The sequence below is a fragment of the Mustela nigripes genome, chromosome 5 (genome assembly GCF_022355385.1).
Source record: "Mustela nigripes isolate SB6536 chromosome 5, MUSNIG.SB6536, whole genome shotgun sequence".
In the NCBI taxonomy this organism is placed as follows: domain Eukaryota; kingdom Metazoa; phylum Chordata; class Mammalia; order Carnivora; family Mustelidae; genus Mustela; species Mustela nigripes.
In genome coordinates, this window is record NC_081561.1 from 78,791,215 (window position 1) to 78,814,996 (window position 23,782).

At 37.8% G+C, this 23,782-nt stretch overlaps 1 protein-coding gene across 1 annotated transcript in view; it reads left to right on the forward strand.

Moving 5' to 3' along the window:
• Positions 1 to 23,782, forward strand: part of LAMA2 (laminin subunit alpha 2) — a 638,355-nt gene that overhangs the window by 468,602 nt on the left and 145,971 nt on the right. The window contains exons 33-34 of the mRNA XM_059400698.1: positions 6,585 to 6,727; positions 10,715 to 10,813. Of these exons, the coding sequence (XP_059256681.1) occupies positions 6,585 to 6,727; positions 10,715 to 10,813 (242 nt within the window). The remainder of the gene's footprint in view (positions 1 to 6,584; positions 6,728 to 10,714; positions 10,814 to 23,782) is intronic.

Sequence of the window (23,782 nt, forward strand, 5' to 3'; positions counted from 1 at the left end):
GTGTCTCCAGAAGGTTCAAATCCTTGGCTGGCCACATACACGTTGTGTGATGTCATTTAGTCAACTCTTCTAAACTTCATTCATCATCTGTAAAATGGAAAAAAATACTATATACATGTATGTGAAGTACCTAAACAAATAGATGCTCAGTAAATTCTAGGCATTATTAGCATCGTGGTTAGTATTTGACCACTTTTTACCAAAAACATATTTTGTACAGTTCATCTGTTTCTGATGAAATATTTGTTAGGCTGACATGGTTTTCTGTAATTCTGTCTCATTCTAGGCTCTTCAACTCACTGATAACCCCTTTTAGGACCACCTTATATTTTCTCCTAAGTTTTCACATGGCAGTATTTATAGACTCATATATACAATTATTTTGACTATTTTACTCATCTTTTAAATTATCTACTGTTCAGTAGATAATATAATGGAGGCAAGAAAGAACATATTGCCTGCTATGTAATGAATATTATATAGATAAAAGTTACTATTCCAGTATTATTATATTATAGTGCTTATGAAAAAGCTACCCTTTTTTTGAACAGTTATGCCATACTTAAACATATTGAACTTGTGTTTTATACATATCTATATATACATACAGGTATAAACAACACACACTTATGTACAGCATTTAACATATATATTAAATAAAATTTATACAAAATATTTTAAAATTAAGTTAAAATAAAAAATTTATATTATGTAACATATATAAATATATAAATGTATTTATTATAAGTGTTTATATTATGTATTCTATATAATTATACTTACATATTACATGATATATTAAATATACAAATTATATATAATATATAAACAACTTGATACATGAACAGGTTCATCAGCTTCATCTAAAGCATACAGAATACCTTTCCCTTTACTCAGAAAAAATAGGCAAAAAAAAGCCTTCTTAATCAGTTTCAAACCAAATTTTTATTTTAGAAGATATTTCTATACAATAATAAGCCCTAAATATATCCCAATCTAAAAGTTTCTTCTTGAATGGGATAAGAAAGGAGAGAAATATAAAATCCATATCCTAAGAATTATGAATGGCCTTCATATAAAAGAGTTAAAATAAACATGAATATAAGTACACAAATTTTGTCTTTTGTTAGAAATGAATATTTACTCATTTATCCCTATTTTATTAGAGCAGACAATTTATGTATCTTTACCTAAAATTGGTTAATGGGTTTGGCCTTTTCAAAAACACTCAATGCACTCATTTCAGCATCAGCTTCTTTGGTGTGGGCGTAGTGTGTGACTTTTTTTGTGACAGTAAGCCAGTAGTTATTATGCATGAGGGACTCTGGTAGAAATGCAGTATTTTGTACTAATTGCTAACAGAAAGATCTGTAATATCAGCTGCATGATTTGTCCTTTACATGTGCCTAGTTATAACAATCTGAATTTAGTACTGCATTTGTTAATATTAGACACAAATTTATCCTGACACTTTTATAGGCAAAGCCTCAGAAACATTTAGTCATGTAAAATATAATCATAGTCTTGAAATATTTGCTTTTGTTCCCATGCCGATTAGCCAGGATCTCTCTTTATAACCTTATCTCTTGCTGAATAGAATGGTTGGACGAGGTTCTTTGAGGGTCCTGGTTATAAGATAGGTATTAATTTTCACTGAGCAGTTACCTCACCCTTATCAAAGAATAACTGTTTACATAATGTGAATATTCTATGTCTCTGTACACTCTTCAAATCTTCCCTCTCATAGTAAATTAAATGTGGTTTTAATTTGCATCTGCGTTTTTGCCAGACAGTCCCGACTTTTTTTTGTTTTTAAGATTTTATTTATTTTACAGACAGAGATCACAAGTAGGCAGAGAGGCAGGCAGAGAGAGAGGAGGAAGCAGGCTCCCTGCTGAGCAGAGAGCCCGATGTGGGGCTCGATCCCAGGACCCTGAGATCATGACCTGAGCTGAAGGCAGAGGCTTTAACCCACTGATCCACCCACATGCCCCAAGTCCAGACTTTTTGAGGACAAATAAAAGTAGCCTGTGGTATAAGTAAAATATTTTGTGTCAGAATAAAATAGCAAGCCATTATATAAAAGGCACATTTCCCCATGTATTTATTGTCTAACTGCATGAACTAAACTTACACAGAAGCTTTGGAAAAATTCTCATGGCTGTCATATCCATAAGTCTTTCTGACCCACTTGGACAGATGTTAGTGTATTACTTGGAGCATACTATAAAACTTACCTTTCACTTAGGGAAATGTGCTTCTACTTTGTTCATCAAAAAGCAAATACAGAGACCATGAGACATGGGACAATAATAGACCTTTGGACACAGAGACATAAAATGGGATGTATGAGTCCTTGAAAGAGCAATTAAATACTTTTTTATTTCAACAACTAAAGATGAGGAACCAAAACAGATGGGCAGGGGATAGAATGAACAAGAGAAAAGTCAGTATTCATCATGCTTCTTGGCATTCTAGCTCACCAATTTACTCTGTAGTGTATTACAGTAAATCAGATCTAGTTCTGCATTCCAGTGCTTGATTTATTCTTATATGAAGTAAAAACTTAGAAAACATTTCCCTGGAAATTTCTGGAGCCACCAGTGAGGAACCTCTAGCTACACTATTATCAGTGACCTGATTCAATTTCTTTTTGGAAATAGGTAGGTTATAAATTATAAATACCTTAGAGAAAGGGCTAGCAAAGGATTCCTGAAGAACACACTGCCCTAAAAACCATGGTGAGACATCCTATTATGAAATATCTCTCAAGATCTTGAAAGTAAAAACAGCATATTTTTTGCTTATATCCTGGGAACATCTGCCCAAAATCCATCTTCACTAGAAGTTGAATGGAACTTTATAACAATGATAAACTTGCCCTCAGTGGGGAGGAACCTTTGTATCCTTCCTACCTTTTAATAAAATTAAGAAGAGTTACTAATACTTGTTCTTAGGCTGTGAATTGCTACCTGTCATTTTGATCTGAATGATCTGAATTTGAACTCTAAATCATATTTGCAAAATTTGGGAAAGTGCATTAGTTATGTATTGCTGCCACTCCAAAATTCAATAGCTTAAAACAACAACTGGATATATCCTCGTTTCTGTAGGTTGACAGTTTGGGCTGGACTCCAATGGATAGTTCTTTTGTTACCATGCCTGGGGAGTCTCAGATAGCCCCACTCACATGATGCGGCCTCAGCTGGAATGGTCATGTCTCCTTTCTCTTGCTCGCAGCTGCCTCTCTTCCTCAAGAAGACTCATCTGGGATTATTCATAAGGCAGCAGGGTTCCAAGAATGTGAAAGCAGAAAATGTTGAACCCCTTGAAGCTGAGGCTCAAGAGTCATACAGTACTCCTCTGAGACACTCCTTGGGTCAAAGTGTGTCAAAATCCAACCCAGATTTAAGGGATGGGAAACAGACTCTACCTCTTAATGAGAGAACAGGAAGGAAGGGGTGTTGCTTTTAATCCTCCCCAGAACTGACCATTGCCTTTATCTGGTCAGTAACCCATCTGTGCTTCTTTCTTGATGATAACATTTTGTAACTTTTTTCTTCCCCTCCCTTCCTCCATTCCAATAACTCTTTCCTGGTTCAAAACTAAATTACCTCAAAACAAACAAACGAACAACCTAAATTACTTTTTACAGGTATCATAACAGCCGTATCTTGATATTAGTCAGACTCCGCCTCTCCAGTCACATGACTATTTTCTCTTCCATTGTTTTTATTCTGTTCTCCTGTTCCTCACCTATCAGTGTTGTTCTCCAGTTCCTTTCTCATGATCACTTCCTCCCATTTAGACACTTCCTGTTTGACCATTCTTCTCTCACTCCCTCCCTTTCCCTTGCTACCTCTCTTTTTTCTCTCCTTCTAGTACTCTGTTCTACTCCAAAATACTTTTTGTTCTTCTTTCACAAAGATAGCAGTAAGCACGTATTTTTTTATTATGCTTACTCTGTGCGAGACACTATCCTAAACACTGTGACCAAAGGTGTTTAAGGTCTCTTCTCTGGTGTGGAAGAAGCAGTATATAAATATAGTAATACCTCTCAACACACATGAGTGTTAAGATAACAAGACCAAGGGAATGCAGTAGTGACTGGTGGAGACAGTCATTTCTGAGTCATCGTGGCCTTCTTCTATGAGGAAGTGACACTTGAGCCCTTGATCTGAACATCCAGGAGCCACATAGGGGAAGGTGCAGGGAGAAGTGTCCAAGGCAGTGGAGACAATGAGCAAAATGACACCTTTCATCTTTAGGATTGAGCATCCCTAAAGCTTATCATCTGCAATGGTGGTTCAAAACCCTAGCTGTATGATAGAACCATCTGTAATCTTTTAAAAATCCTGATGCCTTGGCCTTACCCCAGACCCAATAAATCAGATGCTCTGAAGGTGGGGGTGGGAAGTACCTGGTGGTTATCTGTATTTTATAAATCCCCACAGGATATTAATGTACAGACAGAACTGAGACCAACCAACCTGCAGCAGTGCTTCTCAAACATTAACATGTGTAGGTCACATGAGAATCTTTGTAAAATGCAGATTCTGAGCCACAAGCTCTGGAGTGGGCCCAAGATTGTGCACATCTAAGAAACTCCCAGGTGATGGAAACGCTGCCAATCTCAGTACCCCCGAACTGTGTCATACAGACAGAAGTATTAGTGTTCACCTGAGATAAAAAAGCACATTCTCAGAGAATCAGAAGCCAGCCAACTCAGTTGCCCCTTGAATCAGAAACACTGGGGGTATAGCTATCTCCTGTAATTTAAGAAAATTCTCCAGATGATTACGAGACCCACTAACGGTGAGAACCAGATTGTGTCTTGATGTTTAGACAGACTCAGTTCAACACCTAATTGTGTTGCACATTGTGTTCCCTGTAATTGTTTCACGTAGACAGGTGTGTTAAATCTTCTCAAGCACTCACATTGAACTGGGAGCAGGAAGGCACAATGCTCTGTTGTCTTTACTGAGTTTCCATGCAGAGCAAATTCCTTTTCATTCCCGTTAGCAGAAGAGGAATAGAATACAGCTCTAGTTCCACATTTGGGCTCCTGCCTCCAAAGCCTCTTTGTTCACTCAGCTGGCGAAGCTCCTGCAGGTGACACTCTACAGTTGCAGGTAGCACCTGTGCAGGGCTGATTTACTGAAAGCCCTGCAGTTGAACCCCTGCGTAGGGATCTTGTAACTCACTTCTAACTGCTGTCCTATCAAAAAATCACCCACTGTACTACTTCTCTTTGTTTGCAAGCTTTAGTTAATGGCTTCCTCACCATTAGGCAGCTCAGGGGAATGCTATTGAGAGGACTAATTGAATTCTTGCCAATTTGGGGCATGGTCCAAAGCTACTCCAAGTCTTGGTATTTGCCATGTTGTGCATTTACCTCTCTTCTCATGTGCATAGTTTTGATACCTCCTTCTGCTGAATATATGCCAGAAATTAAAACTGTCTACATGAATACATATCATAAATATGGTAGCTTGTGCTCCTTGGCATGGAGAAGCTACACCTCATTGCTCTGTTGCAAAGAGTTAGGAAAAAAAAAAAAAGAACTAAAAACTTCAAACTGAATATGTACATATTTAAAATCCAGAAGAATTCGTGTACTTTTATTTTAGAAATTCTATTGTTTATGAAATTGATCTAATAGTGAAAAAAACTATCAATTTTTTTTTCTCTCTACTAACTCTACCAACAGTCCCCTTCCACCACACCAAGCTTGAATACTCGCTTTTCCTAATTATCAAGAAGATTATACATAGAGCATTAGCACTTCTGGCTACTTAAGGAATAACATTTTCCTGGCCCTTAGCAATTATTTATCCACAAGACTGAATGAGGTTAATTAGCAAAGTAGGAATTTGTGGGAGTGCGTGTAATGATGGGCAATAACGTGTTGAAAGGCTAAAGAGGAAAAGTTGGCAAGTAAGTCAGTAAGTAAATAAATCCATACATAACATGAGCCAAAAAACACAAATTATAAAAAGAAAAGTTCTTTCTTTTGACTTTTTTTTTTTTTATAAAATAATTCTTTTCAGTAGATGTCAAGTGGAAAAGTTGTACAAATTTGGGATAGGCGGCATCCATGGTACGTGAAACACTTGAAGACCCAGTTGCTATAAATGCTCTCCAGGGCACTCCAGGGGAGCACAGTATATTTGAATACAGTTTTAGACACAAGAGCATGTTTTATTCTCTAGTTACAGATGTCCTCTAGATTGCTTATGTGGGAATTGCTGAAGCATTTCTAATGTTCTGTCCCGTGTCTTACCTCTCGTACTTCTGCAATATGCTTGTCCCCCTCAAAGTCCATCTGCTTCTCCTCTTTGGTTCCTCAGCTTATGTCCCTGTCCCTATCTCAGCTTCTGGTCAAAGGCATGTCTTCTCGTCTGTTGGTCGTTTCCTCTTTTTTCAACCGTCATCTATTTGAAAGTATTAATTATCTAAGATGGGTAGTGTCATCTCTCACGGAATTATACGTGGGCCATAAAATATTTCATAGCTGAGATCTTTGAATATCTGCTAGGGATGCTTAATGGAAATAAATATTCCTTGTTGTTTCCCTTTCACAGTTTGTGGAGATGAATGCACGGGCCTTCTTCTTGGTGACTTGGCTCGCCTGGAGCAGATGGCCATGAGTATCAACCTCACTGGCCCACTACCTGCCCCATACAAAATGCTGTATGGTCTTGAAAATATGACTCAAGAACTAAAGGTAGGTTGGAGCAGTAACATCAAGAGCCCAGGAAAAGATGACAGAAGCTTCCCAAGGGGCAGTGGCCAGAATTGCAAATGTTCTTCCCATTGCCCCAAATCAAAGCAAGCAGCCAGGAGGAAATTCAGAGACTTTCTAAACCAGTATTTTTGAAATTTGAGTATTATACTATAACAGATTGCTATTAAGGGAAAGAGGCTTATGTGCCCTCAGTGCTTGGCCTAAATCAGCTTTATTATGTTATTTAAATATGTACCAACATAAAATCAGGTATAGTTCCCTATACTTATAGCTCTATAAAATCAAAACACATTAATCCTCACAAAAGCCTAAAACACCAATAAAATTAAAATTAAAAACATTAATATAAAATAACAGATGATTTTTGTTGAGAGCAAATTGCTGCTTGCAACAGGAATATGCCCCTAACTACTTCCACACAGGTTCTTTCATCAGTGTGTATGTTACATGTAACCCCTACCGTTCCACGGTATGAACTACAGAGCCCCTCGCAAGGGGTCCTTGGCATCACTTGAGAAGGCCACATGATTTACATGTTCAATCCACCACACAACAGACATGCGTGCAGAGGCGGGTTTTGAGATCAGGTGACCAGATCCATCTCTCAGGGGCCCAGCCTGACTTCCAGAAACGCTTACATTAACATTTAAGCTTCCTGTCAAAATGAAAACTCAAGATTAAAATTTTGTACTAGAGAGCTAGGAGACCTTTGAAAACACTTCACTGAGAACTAATTTGAAAAACACTGTTCTAAAACATTCTTAAAACTTTTGGTAGTGGGTGGGAGTGGAGGAAATGTTAAGGAAATTGAGATTTCATCTGATGAAAAAAGATGGAAAGTGACTCCAAATACACCATCGGTCAATGATCACGTAGTTTTGAGAAGTCCTGGAGAATTTCGGTATTGCGCTTGATTCCCTGGGAGTTTTACAGCTCCTATGCTGTGGTCACTACCCTCAGTCTATGTGGTTATAGCAATAATTTAAGAATCAGGAGAATCGGGGCACCTGGGTGGCTCAGTGGGTTGGGCCACTGCCTTCGGCTCAGGTATGATCTCAGGGTCCTGGGATCGAGTCCCACATCGGGCTCTCTGCTCAGTGGGGAGCCTGCTTTTTTCCCTCTCTCTCTCTCTCTGCCTGCCTCTCCGTCTACTTGTGATCTCTCTCTGTCAAATAAATAAATAAAATCTTTAAAAATCTTTTAAAAATCTTTAAAAGTCTTTAAAAATGAATCAGGAGAATCATCATGTGTTTTACACATTTTTGACTTACCATATTGTACAAAGATTGGAGAAACAGGTAATATTCAGTTACCACGGGATGCATTATGAATGAGAGTGTAATTTGTGTTGGAGCTTGAAGGATAGACACAATTTAATAGGCAGAGAAATGTTGGCAAGGACGGTTTATTCACTAGACACTGGAAGACACTCTTCTAGGGAGTATATTCTATAATCTGAACCATGGCCTTCAAGGCAAGTATTATTAGTCCTATTTTCCAGAAGAGGAAGCCAATAATGATGACAGCAAAAATAACTAACACTCATTGATTAGTATCTCTGTTCAAAGCAATTAACTGACTAAAGCCTCACATGAATTATCATACATAAATCTTATAGAAACTCCAAGAGGTAGGAAAGAAGTACTGTATCATCCATGTTTTTTTCAGGTAGGGAAACCGAAATATAGAAAAGTTACATATGGAACCCAGGATCACACAGCTATTCAATGCAGAGCCAGGATTTGAGTAGGGAAAGGTACTATGACTCTAGGGCCGGGAGAATGAAACTACCTTTGTCAAGCTCAGAGAGAGAGAAAGTAACTTGCCTGGAAAGGCCCAGCCCAGCTTCCCTGGCCCTGGGCTTGTACTCTTGCCATGGAGTCTAAGAGAGTGTGTGAGCCAAAGCAGAACTGTGAATTCACAGGACTTGTCTATCAGACATGAGAAGGCAGGCAGGCTAGTAAAAGATAAGGCTAGAAACTTGAGTGGGGTAGGGTGATGTGAAGGACAACCTTGAAAGCCACAATCTTCTCTAAGCACAGACAAAGCCATGGTCTCAAAGATACCAAAGATCCATTTGCTGTTGAATCTGAGTGACCACTGTCCGTTTGGTCATTATAGCTTAGCTAACCTGTGTTCTTCCCTCCTTCTCCATAAGATTCACTAGAACACAGAGGAATCTTGAGTTTACCTTGTAGTAACAGGAGTTTTAATAAGGAAGATACTGACTGGATGTTTTTCTTAGTCCCCCCTTATTCATTCTTTCATTTACTCATGGTCAGCAATAGCTCACAAGCAGATGATCCTCCTTCTGACTTACCATCAGGTCAGTCGTAGCCTCATGTATGCCACAGTGCCTCGCTATGTAAGCATTTCATCATCTCACATCATCACAAGAGGGGTGCCTATAGTCCAGTAGAATATTTTGAGAGAGGGAGAAAGTATAGTCACATGATTTTTATTATAGCATATCTTTATAATTGCTCTATTTTATCATTGTTAATCTCTTATGGGTCTAATTTATGAATTAAACTTTATCCTAGGCTCATATGTATAAGAAAAAAACAGTATATCAGGGTTCAATAGGATCAGTTTCAGGCATCTACTGGGGGTCCTGGAACATAACCCTCCAGGGATGAGGGGGAACTGCTATATATGGGGGAATTACAAAGAAAGGAAATTGAACTAGAAGAGAAAATACTTCAGTAGGACATAAACAATTTTGAAAATACTACCTAAGCACCGGATGAAGTAGTGAAAGGCCCTAATGGAAGAGCTTTTCATCTGTGACCACCACCTGAGCCAAGAGACACAGTCTTCTACCTCCTGAGTGCTGGCTGAGTGTTGGTCAAAACCACCTTGATTTTCCTTCCGTTCCAGTCTTCCTTGAATCTGGGTTTGTGTCCTTCTTTTACAATTTACTTAATACCTGGGTACTTGGGATCCTATCTTAATATTTTAAAAATAGTAAGCAAGTTATTTTACCTCCTTGTTTGTTTCCTTTCTCTGTGTCTGTGCTATCTGGTTCCAGCCTGAGATCACTGAGAAAAGAGTTGAGGTTCTGAGCTCATTGCAACAAGGCAGACACTGCCCACCATGGGGCATGTGGTCATGTCTCCAAAGGTCATAGAAAAGACTCTGAGTATTTGGGTTTGTGCTGGGTGTTCTGGGGTAGCTGTAAAGAAGCAGGGGTTTGGGCTGGATTGGGTGCTATTAGGAAGTGGGGGTAATGGATGATTCTAGTGAATCTTACAGGTTAGCAAAGCTATAATGACCAAAGGGACAGTGGTCACTCAGATTCAACAGCAAATGGATCTTTGGTATCTTTGAGACCATGGCTTTGTCTGTGCTTAGAGAAGATTGTGGCGTGATCTTATTTTCTTTCATAGATCCCTGTCACAGGGTGACCTTGTCTAATGTTACTGTTCTGTGACATTGACTATGTTCAACAAGGAAAATGGCCCCTCTGTGAGTGCCTGGCCAGGCCCCCTCCTCTCTTTCTTTTCTGTAAACTGTATCTCTGTTCATTGAAATGGGAGCCTTGAACAATTGGGCAGAGTTCATCTTGACTCTACCCCTTACTGGCCATGTGATCTTGTGCAGGTTTTAACTTTCTTTGAACCACAGTCTCCTCAGACACGAAACAAAATAACATTTACCTCATAGAACTGTTTGAAGAATTAAGTTTGTGTGTGTTGGGGGGGACCCTGGCACATACTAATTTCTCAGTAAATGACTGCAACTTGCATTGCTTGCCAAGATATTCTGCATAGCACTGGAGATATATAGATATAGATACATATATCTATGTATCTTTTCTAGTTGAACCAGTTTCCTTATCTTTTCTTGGAAGATAAGAAGAAGAAATACTTTATATATAAAGGAGAACTGTTGTGTTAAATGTGCAACCCTATGATCACTGCAAAACCATTTACTAAAATGTATATGGGATGAAATCTTTTTCAGCACCTGCTCTCACCTCAGCGGGCCCCAGAGAGGCTCATTCAATTGGCAGAAGGCAATCTGAACATGCTCGTGTCGGAAATGAATGAGCTTCTGACCAGGGTAAGTTGGGAGGGTCATGAATCTCCTTACAGCAGATAGATCATGTGTATTAAGGAAAATTACATCAAATTTCTGAAGTGCAAATCTTGTTGTTTCTAATTCCCAATTTGGGGGAGAAGTAGATGTATCTTAACCTGATACTTCTGCCTCAAAGAAAATCCTGAAGCTCAGTAGCATCAACAGAAGTTGTGATTCTTGGGCAGTGTCAAGGACAAGGGCTAAAAATATCAGTGACAGTGTATTTTGAAAATTCTATCCAGTCACACATAAAAGTGTTTATCAGTTTTGAATTCCAACAACACTGTCTTTGACTATGTAAGGAAAAAGAAAAGCAAATGAAAATACTTAAAGGCGCTTTGATCTTATCACGGGATATTTGCATTTGTATAGAAATACAGTTGAAATCAGTATTCCTAACAAAAGAGGAAATCTTTATTGTGAAAATCCAAAGTATTTAAGACACTTTGAAAAGTTAGAATGTAAAATCCCTGTTACATTTATCGGACTTTTTAAGGAATTGGGTGTTTTAAACTTTAAAAAACCTGAAGAAGGTCATTTCTTTTTGCTGTTAGAGAAGGAAGAAAACAACACAAAGTCCGCCATCTTGTGGCCAGAAAAATGTATGAGCAGAAAACAGGCCTGTAATTTAGGGATCCAGTTTGATTATTTAAGAGCTTTAAATGATGAAGAATATTGAAGCTAGAATGTCCTTACATATTATCTAGTTCATTTCTTTGTTTATTTGTTCAAGAAGAAATACCTCAGGTCGTGACAATGAAAAGAATTACCACTGGCCATATAATTAACTAAACTCAGAGACCTAAGTAGAACCCAGTCTCCAGGGGCACCTGGGTGGCTCTGTCAGTTAAACATCTGCCATTGGCTCAGGTCATGATCACATGACCTGGGTCCTGGGATTGAGCCCCATGTCGGGCTCCATGATCAGTGGGGAGTCTGTTGGAGGCTCTCTCTCTCTCTCCCTCTGCTCCCCCTACTCGCAACTCGCGCACAGGGACTCTCTTTCTCTGTCTTAAGTAAATATATATATTTTTTAAGATTTTATTTGTTTCTCAGTGGGAGAGAAAGCACAAGCAGGGGGAGAAGCACGCAGGGGGAGAAGCAGGCTTCCCACTGAGCAGGGAGCCAGATGTAGACTCGATCCCTAGACCCTAGAATCATGACCTGAGCTGAAGGCAGACACTTGGCCGAGTGAACCACCCATACATATGTATGTAGATGTGTGGAGGGTAATATGGGACAACTGCATGCAAATATGTAATCAAACATGAAATAAAATAAAGGAACAAGAAATGTACCTGAGAAACATAAATGGAATGATTTAATCTCTTTAAGGGTAATTAGGGAAAATTCCATGGACCAGGAAGCGTTTCATTTATTCATTCATTTTATTAATACTTATTGGGCAGATACCATGTTCTTGGTACTCTGTCAAAATGACAGACACTGGGAATAGAGGCATAGGAAAAACTGACACAAGCATTGCTGTCAGTGATTTGATTATAGCTTAATTATTTAAACCTAGAAACAAGAGCTATTTTACTAGGAATTTCAGACCTTTATAATGTCTTAGCCTATATCTTTTTTATCTTCTCAGCAGAAACTCCCATACTGAATAAATTTTTAAAAATAGGCTTCCTGTATTAGAGAAGTTGAAGGTTATAAGAAAAGTTGATTGGAAAGTACAAATGGTTCCCATATACCCCCTAACCCTATATATACATAGCTTCCCCATTATTAACACCCTCACCCCAGAGTGGTATGCTTATTACAACAAAGCTACACTGACAATCATTGTCATTCAAAGTTCATAGTGTACTTTTTGATTCATTCATGGTGTTTTACATTCTTTAGGTTTTGAGAAATGTTTACTGACATGTGTACACCATTATAGTATCATACAGAGTACTTTCACTGCCCTAAAAATGCACTATGCTCCACCTACTCAAATATCTCTCCTCTCAAACCCCTGGAAAAGGGATCTTTTTACGGTTCTATAGTTTTGCCTTTTCCAAAGTACCAAATAGTTGGAATCACACAGTATGTATGTAGCCTTTTCACATGGGCTTCTTATACTAGGTAATATCCATTTAAGTTTCCTCTATATCTTTTCATGGTTTTATTACTCATTTCTTTTTTAGTACTGACTGATATTTTCCATTGTCTGATTGTACCACAGTTTATTTATCCATTCATCTGCTAAAGGACATCCTGGTTGCTTCCAAGTTTTGGCAACATGAGTAAAGCTACTATAAACATTTGAGTACATAAGTTTTCAATTCATTTTTGTAAGTAACAAGGAGCTCAATCAGTGAATCATAAAGTAAAAGCATGTTTCGTTTTGTAAGAAATCACCAGACTGTCCTCCAAAGTGGGCAGTGCCATTTTGCCTCTCACCAGCAATGAATACGAATTCCAGTTGCTCCACAACCTCACTAGCGTTTGGTGTTGTCACTGCTTTGAATTTTTGCCATTCTGTTATGTGTGTAGTTGTAGCTCCTTGTTTTAATTTATAGTTCTCTAATGATATATGATACCAAACATCTTCTTATTGGAACCCTCATGAATGGAATTAGTGCCTTTACAAAAGGAACACTTATAGAAAAAAAGATTCTTTTCTGCCTCCTGACCTTATGAGGACACAGTGAAAAATGATACTAGGAAGTGAGTTCTCACCAGACATCAGACCCATGGGGGACTTGATCTTGTGCTTTCCCCCAAATTCCAGAACTATGAGAAATAAACTTTAGTTCTGATAAGCCACCTAATGTATAATATTTGGTTATGGCAGCCCAGATGGACTAAGACAAGTCTTTTCTCATTTCCTTTTTATTTGCATTGTTTGTTTTCTTGTTATTTAACTTTAAGAGGTCTTTGTCTATTTTGGATCATAGCTCTTTATCAGATATGTCCTTCATAAATATTTTTCCCCAGTCAGTGGCTTGCTTTCTCATTCTCATATCTCTCACAGTGCAGAAGTTTATAATTTTAATGAAGTCTAGTTTATCAATTGTTTCTTTCATGTATTTGACTTTGGTGTTATATCTAAAAGTTGTCACCATTTTTAAGGTCATATAGATTTTCTTCTATGTTATCTTCTAGGTGTTTTATAGTTTTATATTTTACATTTAGGTCCAGCATCCAATTTCAGTTAATTTCAGTACTATGTTTAAATAAATTTGTTATTTTAGAATTATTTTAGATTGACAGAAAAGTTTTAAAGGTAATACAGATATTTCATCTATACTCCATACTCAGTTTCCCCTATTAATTTCTTGGTACAGTGTATCTGTCACAACTAATGAATTAGTATTGATCCATTATTATTAATAAAAACTGTACTTTATTCAGATTTCTTCAGTTTTCACTTAACACTTAAAATCTGTATTATTCCAGAATCTCATTCCAGGATACTGCATCACATTTTATATCATCATGTCTTTTAGACTATGGACTGAGATTTAAACTTCCTTGTTTTTGACGATTTGGTAGTTTTGACTAGCTCATGTATTTTGTAGGATGTCCCTCATTGGGGTTTGTCTCATGTTTTTGTGGTAAGTATAGAGTTATGGGTTTTTGTGGGAAAGGCTAAAGAGGATAAAGTATCATTTTTATCATTTTATCATTTTTATTACATCAAATTAAGAACCCATGTAATCAGTGTGTCTTATTATCTTGATTACCTGCTAAGGTAATGTTTACCAGATTTGTCCACTGTAAATTTACCCTTTTTCTAAGACCATTTTTATCTGTGCATTCTTCAGATTTTATAACACAAAAAGCCTAGAAATAAGACTACTGAAAGCAAAGATCTCTTCAATGAAGTGGGGATGAGGAGGAAATGAAAATCCTCATTTATCAATTAAACTTGTCTCTGTCACATTTATAATTAGAAACATAAATATCATGGAAACTTTAAATACTCAAATCAGCATGATCAATTCTTCCCTTGTGGTCAAGCTGCATGAAAATCAAAAGGTGAATTGATACATATGGAATCATCACAGAAGGCTACATTATGGAAATATCCAATAGTATTATCCTGAGACCACCAGTACCTTTATCTCATGGCCTTGAATGATCCAGCATTGGATGTGGTGGCCATGACTTTCATGGCTACATTAGAGGAGACATTGCCTTAAATTAGGAGCCCATATAGGAATTACTTAGGGCCAGGTCTCACTTCCAAAGGTTGTGATGTAATTGTTCTGAGAGGGGCAGTAAGTGCACTGGGATTTTCAAGAGCTCTTCCAATGATTCTGATGTCAGCCAAGGTTGAAAACTGTGAGCTTATACTCACCTGATAATTTCAGCTACCATTCTGCAGGAGAGTTCTTTCACTGGTACAGCCAGTATTTTTTTATTATTAATTATTTTTATTCACATATAATGTATTATTCGCCCCAGGGGTACAGGTATGTAAAATGTCAAGCTTCTCCATTTCACAGCACTCATCATATCACATACTCTCCCCAGTGTCCATAACCCAACCACCCTCTCCCTACCCACTTCACCCAGCAATCCTCTGTTTTGTGAGACTAAGAGTCTCTTTTGGTTTTTCTCCCTCCCAACCCCATCTTGTTTCATTTTTTCCTTCCCTACCCTCCAAGCCCCCCAACCCCGCCTCTCAAATTCCTCATATCAGAGAGGTCATATGATAATTGTCTTTACCTGATTGACTTATTTCACTAAGCATAATACCCTCTAGTTTCATCCACGTCATTGCAAACGGCAAGATTTCATTTCTTTTGATGGTTGCATAGTATTCCATTGTATATATGTACGACTGCTTCTTTATCCATTCATCTGTTGATGGACATCTTGGTTCTTTCCATAGTTTGACTATTGTGGACATTGCTGCTATAAACATTCGGATGCACGTGTCCCTTCAGATCACTACATTTGTATTTTTACGGTAAATACCCAGTATTGTGATTGTTGTAGAGTAGTTCTATTTTCTACTTTTTGAGGAACCTCCATGCTGTTTTCCGGAGTGGCTGTATTCCCACCAGCAGTGTAGGAGGGTTCCCCTTTCTCCCCTTTCTCCCCATCATTTCCTGATGTTAATTTTAGACATTCTGACAGGTGTGAGGTGATATCTCATTGTGGTTTTGATTTGTATTTCTCTGATGCCAAATGATGTGGAGCACTTTTTCATGTGTCTGTTGGCCATGTGGATGTCTTCTTTGCAGAAATGTCTGTTCATGTCCTCTTCCCATTTCTTGATTGGATTATTTGTTCTTTGGGTGTTGAGTTTGATAAGTTCTTTATAGATTTTGGATACTAGCCCTTTATCTGATATGTCGTTTGAAAATACCTTCTCCCATTCTGTCAGTTGTCTTTGGTTTTGTTGACTATTTCCGTTGCTGTGCAGAAGCTTTTGATCTTGATGAAGTCCCAATAGTTCATTTTTGCTCTTGCTTCTCTTGCCTTTGGCAATGTGTCTAGGAAGAAGTTGCTGCAGCTGAGGTTGAAGAGGTTGCTGCCCGTGTTCTCCTCAAGGATTTTGATGGATTCCTTTCTCACATTGAAGTCTTTCATCCATTTGGAGTCTATTTTTGTGTATGGTATAAGGAAATGGTCCAGTTTCATTCTTTTCCATGCGGCTATCCAATTTTCCCAATATCATTTCTTGAAGACACTGGTTTTGTTTTGTTTTGTTTTTTCCATTGGACATTCTTTCCTGCTTTGCAAAGATTAGTTGGCTATAGAGTTGAGGGTCTATTTCTGGGCTCTCTATTCTGTTCCATTAATCTGTGTGTCTGTTTTTGTGCCAGTACCATACTGTCTTAATGACAGTTTTGTAATAGAGCTTGAGGTCCAGAATTGTGGTGCCACCAACTTTGGCTTTCTTTTTCAACATTCCTCTGGCTATTTGGGGTCTTTTCCAGTTCCACATAAATTTTAGGTGTTTTTTCCATTTCTTTGGGGGGGGGGGGCAATGGTGGTATTTTGATAGGTATTTTATTAAATGTGTAGATTGCTTTAGGTAGCATAGACATTTTTACAATACTTGTTTTTCCAGTCCATGAGTATGGAACGTTTTCCATTTCTTTGTGTCTCCTCAATTTGTTTTATGAGTACTTTATAGTTTTCTGAGTACAGATTCTTTGCCTCTTTGGTTAGGTTTATACCTAGGTATCTTGTGGTTTTTGGTGCAGTTGTAAATGGGATTGACTTTTTAATTTCTCTTTTCTCTGTCTTGTTGTTGATGTAAAGAAATGCAACTGATTTCTGTGCATTGATTTTATATACTGACACTTTACTGAATTCCTGTATGAGTTCTAGCAGTTTTGGAGTGAAGTTTTTTGAGTTTTCCACATAAAGTATCATATCATCTGCAAAGAGTAATAGTTTGACTTCTTCTTTGTCGATTCAAATGCCTTTTATTTCTTTTGTTGTCTGATTGCTGAGGCTAGGACTTCTAGTATCATTTTGAATAGCACTGATAATAGTGGACATCCCTGCCGTGTGTGTTCCTGACCTTAGGGGAATAGCTTTCAGTTTTTCCCCCTTGATAATAATATTAGCTGTGGGTTTTTCATAGATGGCTTTGATAATATGGAGGTATGTACCGTCTATCCCTACACTTTGAAGAGTTTTGATCAAGAAATTGTGCTGTACTTTGTCAAGTGCTTTTTCAGCATCTATTGAGAGTATCATGTGGTTCTTGTTCTTTCTTTTACTAATGTATTCTATCACATTCATTGATTTGCAGATGTTGAACCAACCTTGCAGCCTTCCTTGCAGGAATAAAGCATTCCTTGTAGGAATAAATCTTACTTGGTCATGGTGAATAATCCTTTTTATGTACTGTTGGGTCCTATTGGCTAGGATTTGGGTGAGAATTTTCACATCCATGTTCATCAAGGATATTGATCTGTAATTCTCCTTTTTTGGTGGGGTCTTTGTCAGATTTTGGGATCAAGGTAATGCTGGTCTCAAAAAATGGGTTTGGAAGTTTTCCTTCCATTTCTATTTTTTTGGAACAGTTTCAGGAGAATAGGCATTAATTCTTCTTTAAAAGTTTGATAGAATTCCCCTGGGAAGTCATCTGGCCCTGGGCTCTTGTTTGTTGGAAGATTTTTGATGACTGCTTCAATCTCCTTACTCGTTATGGCTCTGTTCAGGTTTTCTATTTCTTCCTGGTTCAGTTGTCATAGTTTATATTCCTCTAGGAATGCATCCATTTCTTCCAGATTGTCAAATTTGCTGGCATATAGTTGCTCATAATGTGTTCTTATAATTGTTTGTATTTCTTTGGTTTTGGTTGTCGTCTCTCCTCTTTCATTTATGATTTTATTTATTTGGGTCCTTTCTCTTTTATTTTCGAGAAGTCTGGCCAGGGGCTTATCAATCTTAATAATTCTTTCAAAGAACCAGCTCCTAGTTTCGTTAATTTGTTCTATTATTATTTTGGTTTCTATTTCATTGATTTCTGCTCTGATCTTTATGATTTCTCTTCTCCTGCTGGGTTTAGGCTTTCTTTGCTGTTCTTTCTCTAGCTCCTTTAGGTGTAGGGTTAAGTTGTGTACTTGAGAACTTTCTTGTTTCTTGAGAAATGCTTTCATCACTATATACTTTCCTCTCAGGACTGCCTTTGCTGTGTCCCAAAGATTTTGAACAATTGTGTTTTCATTTTCACTTTTTCCATGAATTTTTTCAATTCTTCTTTAATTTCTTGGTTGACCCATTATTCTTTAGTAGGATGCTTTTTAGCCTCCAAGTATTTGAATTCTTTCCAACTTTCCTCTTATAATTGAGTTTTAGCTTCAGAGTATTATAGTCTGAAAATACGCAAGGAATGATCCCAATCTTTTGGTACCTGTTGAGACCTGATTTATGACCCAGGGTGTGATCTATTCTGGAAAATATTCCATGTGCACTAGAGAAGAATGTGTATTCTGTTCCTTTGGGATGGAATATTCTGAATATATCTGTGATATCCATCTGGTACAGTGTGTCATTTAAAGCCTTTATTTCTTTGTTGATCTTTTGATTGGATGACGTGTCCATTTCAATGAGGGGGTTAGAGTCCCCTACTATTAGTTTATTATTGTCAATGTGTTTCTTTGATTTTATTATTAATTGGTTTATATAATTGGCTGCTCCCATGTTAGGGGCATAGATATTTAAAATTGTTAAATCTTCTTTTTGGACGGACCCTTTAATCATGTTAAAAGTTCCTTCCTCATCTCTTATTATAGTCTTTGGCTTAAAGTCTAATTGATCTGATATAAGGATTGCCACCCCAGCTTTCTTTTGATGTCGTTAGCATGATAAATTGTTTTCCACCCCCTCACTTTAAATCTGGAGGTGTCATTGCATCTAAAATGAATTTCTTGTAGATAGCGTATCAGTGGGTCTTGTTTTGTTTTGTTTTATCCGTTCTGATATCCCATGTCTTCTGACTGGAGCATTTAGCCCATTTACATTTAGGGTAACTATTGAAAGGTACAAATTTAGTGCCATTGTATCCCATAAGGTGAATATTACTGTATATTTTATCTGTTCCTTTCTGATCTACTACTTTTAGGCTCTCTCTTTGCTTAGAGGACCCCTTTCAATATTTCTTGTAGGGCTGGCTTGGTGTTTGCAAATTCTTTCAGTTTTTGTTTGTCCTGGAAGCTTTTTATCTCTCCTTCTATTTTCAATGACAGCCTAGCTGGATGTGTTCTTGGCTGAATATTTTTCTCATTTAATGCTTTGAATATATCATGCCAGTTCTTTCTGGCCTGCCAGGTCCCTATAGATAAGTCTGCTGCCAACCTAACATTTCTACTGTTGTATTTTACAGACTTCTTGTCCCAAGATGCTTTCAGGATTTTCTCTTTGTCACTACAACTTGTAAGTTTTACTATTAGATGACAGGGTGTGGACCTATTTTTATTGATTTTGAGGGCAATTCTCTGTGCTGCCTGGATTTTGATGTGTGTTCCTTTTACTGTATTAGGGAAATTCTCTTCTATAATTTGCTCCAATATACCTTTGGCCCCTCTCTCCCTTTCTCCATCTGGGATCCCAATTATTCTAATATTGTTTCATCTTACGGTATCACTTACCTCTTGAATTCTTCCCTTGTGGTCCAGTAGTTGTTTGTCTCTCTTTTGCTCAGCTTCTTTATTCTGTCATTTGGTCTTCTATTTAACTAATTTTCTCTTCTGCCTCATTTATCCTAGCAGTAAGAGCCTCCATTTTTTATTGCACCTCATTAATAGCTTTTTAAATTTCAATTGGTTAGATTTTAGTTCTTTTATTTCTCCAGAAAGGGATTTTATTTCTCCAGAATGTGTTTCCCTAATATCATCCATGCTTTCTTTGAGCCCAGCTAACACCTTGATAATTGTCATTCTGAACTCTAGTTCTGATAGTACTAATGTCCGTATTGATTAGGTCCCTAGCCATCAGTACTGCCTCTTGTTGTTTTTTTGGTTGTTTGGGGGTTTTTTTTTTGGTGTTTGTTTGTTTGTTTGTTTTTGTGGTGAGTTTTTCTGCCTTGTCATTTTATCCAGATAAGATTATATGCACGGGAGAATAAAATACTAAAAGGCTGGCAAAGACTCCAGAAAAATGTAAGCTAACTAAATCAGAAGAGAACCAAAACTGGGGAGAGAAGAGAGAGGAAAAAAGAAATAAAAATTTAAAATTTTTTTAAAAAGCATATATATACTTATTAAATACACACACATACACACACACACACACACACACACACACACACACACTGTATTAGGGAAATTCTCTTCCCTAATATTATAGAGCCAGCTACTTGATTTTGGGTGTGTTCTGGTCTCTAAGAAGAAACTACCTCCCAAAATATTAAAGAAAGAAAATATATATATATATATATATATATATATATATACACACACACACACACACACAAATAAGGGTAAACACAATGAAGGAATGGACTATGACTGTAAATATGAAAATTTCAAAAAAAATTTTTTAAAGGAATGGATAAGATGGTTAGAAAAAGAAAAGAGAGAGAAGAGAATGTGACCCGGCTGGAGACTAGAACAAAGCCATGTGCTAGATTTAGGGTATATTTTGATCTATTAGAAGAAATTGTATACTAAAATTTTAAAGAAAATAAAATCTATATGTATACAAAAAATAAGGTTAACTATAATGAAGGGATAAAATACGGCTATAACAATGAAGACTTAGATTTTTTTAAAAAAAGTTACTGTTAAGTTAAACTAGTTAAAAATATTATTAAAAGAGGAAAGAGGAAATTTAAAAAAAATGGAATTAGAAAAAATAAAATTTAAAAAGTTAACTTTGCAAGACTAAAGATCATGGGGAAAAAGTCATGAATTCTATGCATTGCTTTCCCTTAGCTCTGGAGTTCTGTTCTTGTTGATCGGTGAATTTGGTCTTGGCTGGGTGTTCTTGCTGATCTTCTGGGGGAGGGGACTGTTGCCACAGGTCTCAAATGTCTTTGCCCAAGGCGGAATGCACCACCCTTGCCAGGGGCCAGGCTAAAGCATCTGCTCGGGTTCACTCTTGCGAGCTTTTGTTCCCTGAATGCTTTCTGTAGACCTCTAGAGAACAGGAATGAAAATGGCAGCTTCCCAATCTCCAGCCTGGAGGAGCCCAGAGTTTGCAGCCCTACTTCTCATTGTGCCATCAGAGAAAAGCAGTCAATCCCTCCCATCTCCCTGGTCACCAGCTGCACTCCAAGCTCACTCAGCTTGTGACTGAGTATTTCTTTTTCTGGCGCACAGCCCTGTTTGGAGTCTCCAAACCCAGCAGATTCCTGCCACAAGCTCCTGCACCACTCCTCCCAGAGAAGGAAGTAGGGGGTCTCTCTGATCTGCCACTTGCAGGGTCCCTGCTCAAAGAGCAGTTCTTTGACTGTACCTTGGATCTGGTTTAAGGTAACCCCAACCTGAGAGCTCCATCTCTGTAGTCAACTTCCCTGCTCTGATAGCAGGGAGTTCTGCCACACTCAGACACCCCCGATACTTCTGCAACCCTGTGGGACCTGAAACCACACTCTCCCCACAAGGATTCCAACCCCACTTAGCCTTTGGAGCGATGTCCCTCAGAGGCGCAGATTTCTAAAAGTTCTAATTTTGTGCCCCGCTGCTCCACTGCATGCCGGGAGCCAGCCCCTCCCCCTCCCCATGGTCTATCTTCCCGTCATTTCTGATTGACTTCTCCACATGTTCTACCTTCCAGAAAGTCGTCAGTTTTCTGTTCGTAGGATTCCTGCTCTTCTTCTCTTCTATCTCCTGTTGAGTTTTCAGGTGTTCAGAATGGTTTGATAACTATCTAACTGAACTCCTGGGACCTGATGTCATTTCAGTGTTACTCCTCTGCCATGTTGCCTCCTTCCACATAAAACTTTTTTTCACAAAGTGTTATGAATAGTTGTTAAAGCACTCTCTTATTGGGGAAATCATCTTTTAAAATAGCTTAGAATATGCTGATCCTTGAAGAGCTTTATGACTTCTGAATAATTAAACCGTTATGTTTTGGTAGTTTAATAGACTGATCCTTGGTCCAGCTGATGGTAGAATGCAGGGAGACCATCCAGTCTTTTTGATGCTTTTTCTTTTCTTCTTTGTTTGTTAACTAGTTGCTTTATGAATAATGCATTCGTTAGATTTGTTAAAGCATTTGGTGAGTCTTATCCTACATAGCTGGTGTAGGAGCTTGCCCTTTCTCCTACAAGTGCTTTTATATTTTATGCTCATTTTTTTTCTTAGAGCAGTCTAGTTCTCTAATACTATGATAAAGAGAATCACATTCCTCCCTGAACTAACACTTAACATGCATTTTGTATAATTTATAGTGCAAATATTACATAGGCAAAATATTACATAATCATATATCTCTTTCAGTGTATTTTGATTTATTGCCATCTGATTTCCCTCTTGAAATGTAAGTTTCTTGAACATAGGAATTAAATTCAGCATATTTGAACTGTCCTACAATGTGGGTAACTACTGAGATGCTTTTTGATGCCAACTCCACATACCCCCATAGCTACTGTTCTTAGTTCTCTCTTCTGTTTCACCGCCAAAGTTTTTGAAAGCCTTGGAGACAGTTCTGCATTCACTTCTCACTCCACTGCAATTTAAATTTTCTCTCCAAGCTTGCTACTAAAGCTATTTCTAGATGATAACCAATGACAAGTTGGTCATTAAATCCAATGAAAACTTTAATTTACTTGAACCCACTTTAGCAGTTGTCATTTTTGACCCTTCCTTCCTTCTTGACCTATTCTCCTCTAGTTTACTCTTAATTCTCTGTCCTTTTATTCTCAGGCTCTTATTCTGCCCATCCCTTAAGAATTGGTTTTCTTGGGGTGCAGTCATCAATCTGCATCTTTTCTCATTTGTAAATTCTTTCTTTGGGCTTTAATTGCCGTGCATATGCTGATTATTCAGAAATCTATATTTTCTTTTTTAAGTATTTTATTTATTTATTTGACACAGAGAGAGATCGTAAGTAGGCAGAGAGGCAGGCAGAGATGAGGGAAAGCAGGTTCCCTGCTGAACAGGGAGCCCGAATGTGGGGCTCAATCCCAGTACCCTGAAACCATGACCTGAGCTGAAAGCAGAGGCTTAACCCACTGAGATACCCAGGTGCCCCCCAAATCTATATTTTCAAGACAGACATTATTCTGCTTCAGTCCCAAAAACCTAGCTGCTGATTGGACATCTCAAATTAAACTCATCATCTTCCTCTTAAAACCCATTCTTTCTCCTGTTTAGAGCATCTCAGTAATTTGTCCTCCAATATGTAGTCAATTTCCGCCCGCCCAAAATTATTAAGTTACCCTTTACTCTACCTTCATTTTCAACTGAATCCAGTTCAGTTTCCTTGTATGATCTCTCTTTATAAGCCATTTCCAACTCCAACCAATTATTAATCATATGACAGAGTAAACTCTCCAAATCATGGATCTCATCATGTCACTCTCCTTTAGATTCT